The 7800-nt window shown below is 34.6% G+C and overlaps 1 protein-coding gene across 1 annotated transcript in view; it reads right to left on the bottom strand.

Moving 5' to 3' along the window:
• Positions 1-1278, bottom strand: part of LOC122058636 (alpha-1,3-arabinosyltransferase XAT3-like) — a 3936-nt gene extending 2658 nt beyond the window's left edge. The window contains exons 1-2 of the mRNA XM_042621273.1: positions 905-1278; positions 518-796 (exon numbers count right to left, since the gene is read on the bottom strand). Coding sequence (XP_042477207.1) covers positions 518-796; positions 905-1016 — 391 coding nt within the window. The 5' untranslated portion in view covers positions 1017-1278. The remainder of the gene's footprint in view (positions 1-517; positions 797-904) is intronic.
• Between the last annotated feature and the right edge of the window lie 6522 nt (positions 1279-7800).

Below are 7800 nucleotides of genomic sequence, written 5' to 3'. Positions count from 1 at the left end.
AAAAAAAAAAAAAAAAATCTTTTTATAACATTATTTTAGAGGCATGTATTTTCAAAAACTTTTTCTCAAATTTTCGAGGTTCATTTCTTTTCCAATATTTTTTTTTCCAAAAAATAGGGGAAAAAAATATTTGAATGAAGTAGATAGATTGAGAAAATTATCGGGTTTGTAATTGGATTGAATGAAATTTAGCTGCTACCCGAGTTACAGCTAAGAAGCTGATACCCGATTTGCAGTTAAGTAGCTGCAACCCCTATGGCAACTAAAGAAATGAAATTTTAAAGGGCATTTTGAAAAATACTATAACTTAAGAGGTCTTTTGTGAACACTAGGGGGAGAGTAGTTGTCCTCCTCACATGGGATCCCACCATGCAAACAGTATTCATACCATAACTTGGAGCAATTAATGCATCATTGACTCATGGTTTGATGCCTTATGAATGATGGGATCCCATGTAGGGAGAGATCCGGACTCTAAATTACAAACTACAACAACCAAGCATGCATGGAGAAAAACCTCGTAATAGACTTCCAAGCAAAGAGGTTAATGAATAATCTTCTTCTTCGCCACCACCATCACTGATGCTCCCACTGCTTGCAACTATTGCAGGAGCAGAATCATCCTCTTCACGGTCACCACCATCGTTGACGCTTCCATTGCTTGCAACTGGAGCAGGAACAGAATCATCCTCTTCACGGCGGGCGCCATAGTTGATGCTACCACTGCTTGCAACTGGAGCAACAGCATGATTATCTTCACCCCCACCACCATCACACTTACTTGGTACTTGTTTCCCTTCAAAACCAAACAAGAAAAAACAACATAAACGTCAAAATTAAGATCTTTTAGTTGTTGGACGAAAAAAATTATCAAGAAACAAGAAAAGAAGGATGGGATAATTACAGAAATCAAGTGGAGAGAAGGATATAGTGTATATCAGAGGCATAAGAAGCAAGCATATTGTAGTTGCAGCAGTCACGCCCACCCTCGTTGTTGGTTCTGCTACCTTCCCCATTCTCCTTGTCAGGAGTTGACCTTTAGAGCTAATTACTTTGCTCAGAACTTGAAACTCTAAAAACAATAACAGCCTTAAGAGTAGAAGAAGAAGAAGAAACAGATCTGCTGAGGGATATCAGGGATGTCTTTGATAATTATAATCTCTCTCTCTTTCTCTCTCTGGCTGGTGCAGATCCTGAATTCTCTTGCATCGTCTTAGATCACTGGCTTCCATGTGCAAAACATGTCTTTTTCTAAGTTTTCTTTTCTTGTTTCACTAATAAATTTGACGAATAAGCTTCTAGAGAGAAAAATTGACAAATGAGACCTGTGGGGGGGAGAAGCATCGTGAGCTTTGAGGTTATCGCTGCATGAAAGAATTGACCGCTAGGGTATAGCTATACTACAGTTTATGGCAACTGCTTAATTTTTAATTAGTACAGACGAGTTGAATGTGCTGACCTCAATAAAGTAGAAGAAAACAAGATCCGTAGTTTACCCAAACCAATACTGAATCTGTTTTCTGGATATAAAGGGCTATAGGGTTTTACATTTAGGGCAGTATCCTTCATCCTATAAGGAGTAGAAATGATATTACACTACCCAAAAAAAAAAAAAAATGATACTTCACATCTGATTAAAATTTTGTATAATCAGATTACAAAATTACCTATTATCTTTTTTTTTTTTCGGTGTAAGGTATTTAATATTTAAGGGTTTGAGAATTTTCTCACGTATCATAAGTATTATGTTTGGGATACCTCTGTTTTATAAATGTTATGTTTGGAGAGAATTGGGAAGACGGTGGGAAATAGAAACAAAATTAGGGGGATAGAGAAATAGAGATATGTGAAAGAAGGTATTTGCAAGCACTAGTGGTGCATTGCATCCATAAGAGGAGAGGATAGAGTGCGGGAGGGAGTAGAGGGCAGGCGAGATCCAAAGATCAGGGGAGGTTGAGATCCAGAGGGCATGGGAGCTAAAGGGAGCACCAGAGACTGGTGGACAACCATTTAGGCAGATAGTGGAGAAGGCCAGTGGTGATCCATTCCTTAAAGGAGGCGGTGGCGGCAACTTAATCTGGCCTTCTCTGGCCATAAGATTTCGTCCATTCCTTCAAAGGAGGAGGTGGTGGTGGGAACATGATTATATGTATTGGACATATTTGACCATATGGGGCTTGTATCATGCATAATTTTTTTTTTAAAACCCAATTTTTTTGCCAGTACTCACAATTCGTATCTATATTGGGTACCAACAATACCATTATGTATTGATTAATATGGCCAATATGATGTTGATACCTTGATCCATATGTGGGAAGGAGTTTAAGAAAATAATGGTATGGATGGGCAAAGTTAAAAATAAGAAAAAAAATATTTCAAGAATAATATATGAAACCTCTTTTTTTTTTTGATAGAATAGAAAATTACTGATCATTATGTGAACTGGCAATATAATATATGAAACTTCATATACCCCAAAACTTTGTTTCTCTAAACCCAAATGCATTTCTCTTAAATTTCTATTTTATGTAAACCTTTGTCTTATCTGACACAATGATAGACACACCGTCAAGCTACGCCAGCCATTGTGACTTCAGACAATTGACCCTTAAAAATAACAACGAGCATGAAAGAATAGACAGCCTGGTTAGATTAAATAAATAGAATTAATAAAATAACTAACACGTCTCCCATTCTAGGAAATAAAATAAGTTTTAAAAAATTCAGCATTTCTCAACCAAATGCACTATAACAAGGAAAAAAAAATTTATCTTTTTCAAGACAACACCAAAAGCTGGGGTCAGTTAGATTAATTAGAGAGAAAACTAGTAATAAAACCGAGTTTTTCTTCATCATTCCTTCACTCTAGGTATTAGCATTGCCAAAATGAAGGATAGTTACGTTTCAACATAATCAATAGAGGTGGGACTGTAATGACGACCTTAGAGTTCAATCATGATATTATTTCATTAGTAGAGAAGGAATTTTTTTTTTTTTTCAATGGAGAATGGAAACTTGCAAACAAGAAAACATTAATTTTCCTTGAACAAAGAATTTCTTCATCATTAAGATTTGATCCTGTGATTGAATTATTAGAAGGGTGAATATCATAAGACTTTCACCCCTATTCTACAAAATCGAAAATACTCTTCCTCAGTCAAATCAGTGGCCAACTCTTATAGTAAAAAATTCTCTCTTCAGCATACAAAGATAGTTCCAATTAACTTGTTTCCTGGCTATTCTATCCCTATCCAAATTTTGGTGCAGTTGGAATCATTTTTGCATTGACACTTATTTACTTGCTTTCCATAACTGCACTGACTGATCGATGAATTTTGCTAGTCTTCACCTTCACCCTGACCGAGAGAAGAAAGTGTGAAACAGACTTCGACGAATGTTCAAAAGACTATGAATTGGAGGACTTACATTTTTAAGTAGTCAAATGATAATTGTTGAAAAATTGTAGTCGTATTTATTGGAAATTACATACCATTATTCCTCATGGGTGATCTTTTATGATAATATAATTTTTTTTTATTGGGTTTTTTCTATGTGAATATAAGCACCATTGGTTAGGTTGAGATTATAATCATATGGAATTTTTTTTATTATAAGAGACTTAATTAAATATTTATATAATCAGATTATATAAATAATTAACTTTTATCTTATTTGATCTACATTAGATTTGACTATATAAAAATATCACATTTTTTATTCCCTGGTAATCAAGACGCGTTGGCTGTATGATTCCTTGTCCGGTATTTATTATAAAAATTAAAAAATATATTAAAAATACTATAATGGACCGTCCTGCTTAACATACCAATCACAAGTGGGTTTTAAGCTCCCCCCCCCCCCCCCTTTCAATATTCCTTGATGGTCAAACAGTGTTGGTGCTACGATTCTTTGGCCCAACATTTATTAAAAATATATATAAAAATATAAATAATATAGTGGTACACTCCTACTTAATATACTGACATAACTCTTACAAGTGAGTTGTGAATTATTGTTTCCTTTTCTGTATATACTTTCTTTCTCCTTTTGGATACATTTGATCTTTAATGAAAAAAAGTGAATTTAATTAATAGGTCTTCTTTGATATCATTTTTTTTTTTTCCACAAAAACAGTTTTGATTGGATTTGATATCATTTATGGAGCTTGTTTCTATCTAAAAAAATTGATAAAACATAAAAACCAAAAAGAGATCAAGAGTCATTTATGTGTTTTGGCCAAAATTGATTTTCAATTATTTTTATGCTGAACTTTAATGAACACATGGTTAAAGTCTCAATATAAAAGATAAAGTAGTCATTTACTTTGTAATTAGAAATCCAAGCATCTTGCCCCCTTTTTCTTTAGTTCAAAGTGGAGAAAGAGATTTATAAGGAAGGGTGAAGGGAGCATGATCTTCACCCATTTATTTGATTTTGATCATAGTGATACCAAACGATTTCTCGCAAAAAACCACAGTTTTTCAAGTAGTTATCAAACCATTTTTATGTTTTGACAAAAAATAATTTTTGTTACATAGGTAAAGATAAAAAAAAAAAAGAAAAAAAAAAAAAAAAAAAAAAAAAAAAAAAAAAAAAAATGATACCAAAGAGAACCTAAAATACTAGGGAGAGATATTGGCTGAGTTTCAATTGATGATGGAGAACTTACTTTCCTTTGGCTTTGATAACTGGCACCCTTATGGAGAATAGATCACTAAAAATTGGGATATAATTCATTTTTGTTTGGGTAGGAATAGAATGGTCAAAGTCACACTTGAATTCCAGGATTTTCTAGATCTCCCAATTTGATTGAGTCTTGGAGAGCCCTTCCAGATATAATCAAAATACCAAGGGGAAGTGGGGACCTTATCCTTTGGTAAGAATCAAGGTCTGGTGAATTCTCTTCTATTTCGGCTTGGGACTTGATGCGACCCTGGGCATCAAATGTCCCTAGCGAGACATAGTGGTTTTAGGTTCAAAAGGTAAATCTCTATCATAGCTTAATTGTATGAAGAGCCCCCATTCAAATTCTCCCAATAAAGTCTTTCTTTCTATAGGGATAATTCTCCCTCTTTCTTTCCTCCTATTGCTTATGTTGGAATGCTTCTGAGGATGTTCATCACTTCTTCGTTGATTGTCCTTTCTTCTCTTATATGTAAGAAAAATAAATGGGCAAAGTATAAAACTTATCTAAAATATCTTGTATTTGTATTGAATGATCTAAGAATTCACAGCACTGTAGTAATTCTTCTTCTAGAATCAGGAACAAACGAAATTAGAGTTGAACACTTGTTAATATATACCCCTTGTCAAATTTTCAGACTGTCTCTAGAATATATTGACAATGTACCCTTTCAAGTGTGGGTACATCTATACATAAACCAATGTGTCAATAGCGTACAAGCGTCGATGTGTATGTAGTGTACAAGCATCCCTATACACATTGTCCCTATACACATGTAAGTGTGTCTATAGCCTATACACACTCACACCCATATCCATCTATGGCATAAGAAATATTTAGAAACTTGTGTAAGATTTCCAATTGGGTGGGCTAACATAGTCAAAGATTTATTTTCAAAACTGGTTTAGTGGTGTTGACTACAGATGGAGTAAGCAGAAAGAATCCAATATTATTAGTAAGTGATCTCTATGGAGATATTGGATTCTATTAGCACACCTTAATAGTATGAAATATTTATTACTATGTGTGGACATAGGGTATTGTTTCCTTAATGGGGAGGAAACTTTAATTTTATTGCAGGGTTGGTCCCTACCCTCACCCCTATATACAGTTATCACTGACCTATTAAGTGAGGCTAATGACCTAAAGCAAAAGAGAAAGAAGGTAGATCAGACCAACATTGATTGTGTTGTACAAGCAGTAAGGATGTGAATTTGTAACCAAAACCATTTATCGAAATCAAACCGATCCGTTTACACCGAAACCGTAAAACCGTTTAGTAAATGGTGCGGTTATGGTTTCAAGTTTCAGGCCGATTAGCTAAACGGGTCGGGTCGATTTTAACCGTGGAACCGGTTGGTTTCAAACCGAATTGAAGCCGTTTAAATCGAACCGTTTAAACCATTTAAACCGATCCGATTAATCCGTATAACAATTAAATAAAGAAGGGGCAGTAATCCGTATAACAATTAACAATTAACAATTAAATTAAGTGCCCATCCTGCTTTGGTATGATTTATTATAATTCAATTCAAATTTAGGCTTTAGATCATGAACTTGTAATTCATATATATTACTATGTTATTATGTTATCATAGATGGGGTGTTTTGGCTGAACCACCTGTCATTTTAATATTTTATGTTGTAGAAGGCTGGATTTGGATGTTGTATGATATTAGTTCTAAAAGTTTGAGAATGACCATGCAAAGAAATAGCACTAGATTATCAAATTAAGACATACCATCGGTAATATAGAATCTCTTATTTGTGGTTGCCAATTATTTTTTGATAAGCTTACGATCTTCAGTTTAGAGATGGTTGCAAGTTATAACAAACCGATTGTGAACCGTTTTACAAACCGTATGGAATAAATCGAAACCGTTTAAAACCGTGAAACCGACACCATTTAGAAACCATGGAAACCGAAACCGTTTACTAAACGGTCACGGTTTCAGAAAGTGGAACCGTTTAGTAAATGGTGCGGTTATGGTTTTAGTCAAATAAATGTGAACTGAACCGATCCGCACCGTTTAAATCGAAACCGAACCGATTAACACCCTTAACAAGGAGCATACGAGAAGACATTGAGGAATTGTAATTCTTCAGCCATGGATTCAGGTATACCTAAAACCTGACTATGTATTCGTTGTTGCATGCTTATCTGATCTCCATGTGATGTATTGCAAGTATATTTTCTATCAACTTGGACACTAATAAAAAATAAATCCAACATCATAATATTTGGAGGGATGGTTTGCAGGTGTTGGCCAGCAGATCTAGGACACTACCTCTTTTTATGTCCAGGGCAAACTTGATCTTCATAATGGCTATTGCTTGGACACTCCATTTCAATCGCTCTTGGGATCTCCCAATTCAGTTGCTCTTAAGAGACGGAAACACCCCTTGAGGCTTGAAGTTAGTAGCTAAGTATGTATGGGAAATCCGCTTTGGTCATTTGTGGGGGGATGTGTTAGATGCTCTAAGGGTACTTTGGTTACTATGTGATCCAAAATCACTTGTTGGTACAAATGGATTGTTGTGGGGGTGTCGACATGGAATGCGAATAGAAAAATCGACTAGATCGAATTGTAACAAATGTCTTATCAGCCATCTACAGATTTGGGGTCTTTTTAGAAACAGAAAAAAATAAAAATCGAAATGGATTGAAATCGAAAAAAAATTATAGAATCTTGGAAAATCCGATGAAAAGTGATAATAGAAAACATAAAAGGCTAGGTACGCAAAAGATTACCTAAATCTATGTCTATCTCTCTCCTCCTCGATCCTTTTGAAAAAGTACCTTCTGGGTCCATCTGCGGTTTGACCTGGTACATACATAAAATCGAATAAAAATTCGTAACCGAACCAAATTGACCGTTTAACATCCCTAGGTCACTGATACCAGGATAAGATTTGTTCCATTGATGTGAGATTCACTTGAAGACTAAAGGCAATGCCTCTTTCGGTTTCTATGTTATGGATATTCTTTTTGGCAGTGTTTGGTAACTAAGAGAACAAAAGAAAAGAATATAAATGAAATGAAAAGAAAAGAAAAAATTATCTCTGTTTGGCTACCAATAAAAGAAAAGAAAAGATTTTTTTTTTTTTTTTTT

The sequence above is a fragment of the Macadamia integrifolia genome, chromosome 13 (assembly GCF_013358625.1).
Source record: "Macadamia integrifolia cultivar HAES 741 chromosome 13, SCU_Mint_v3, whole genome shotgun sequence".
Classification (NCBI taxonomy): domain Eukaryota; kingdom Viridiplantae; phylum Streptophyta; class Magnoliopsida; order Proteales; family Proteaceae; genus Macadamia; species Macadamia integrifolia.
This window is presented reverse-complemented; position numbering and strand designations above follow the sequence as displayed.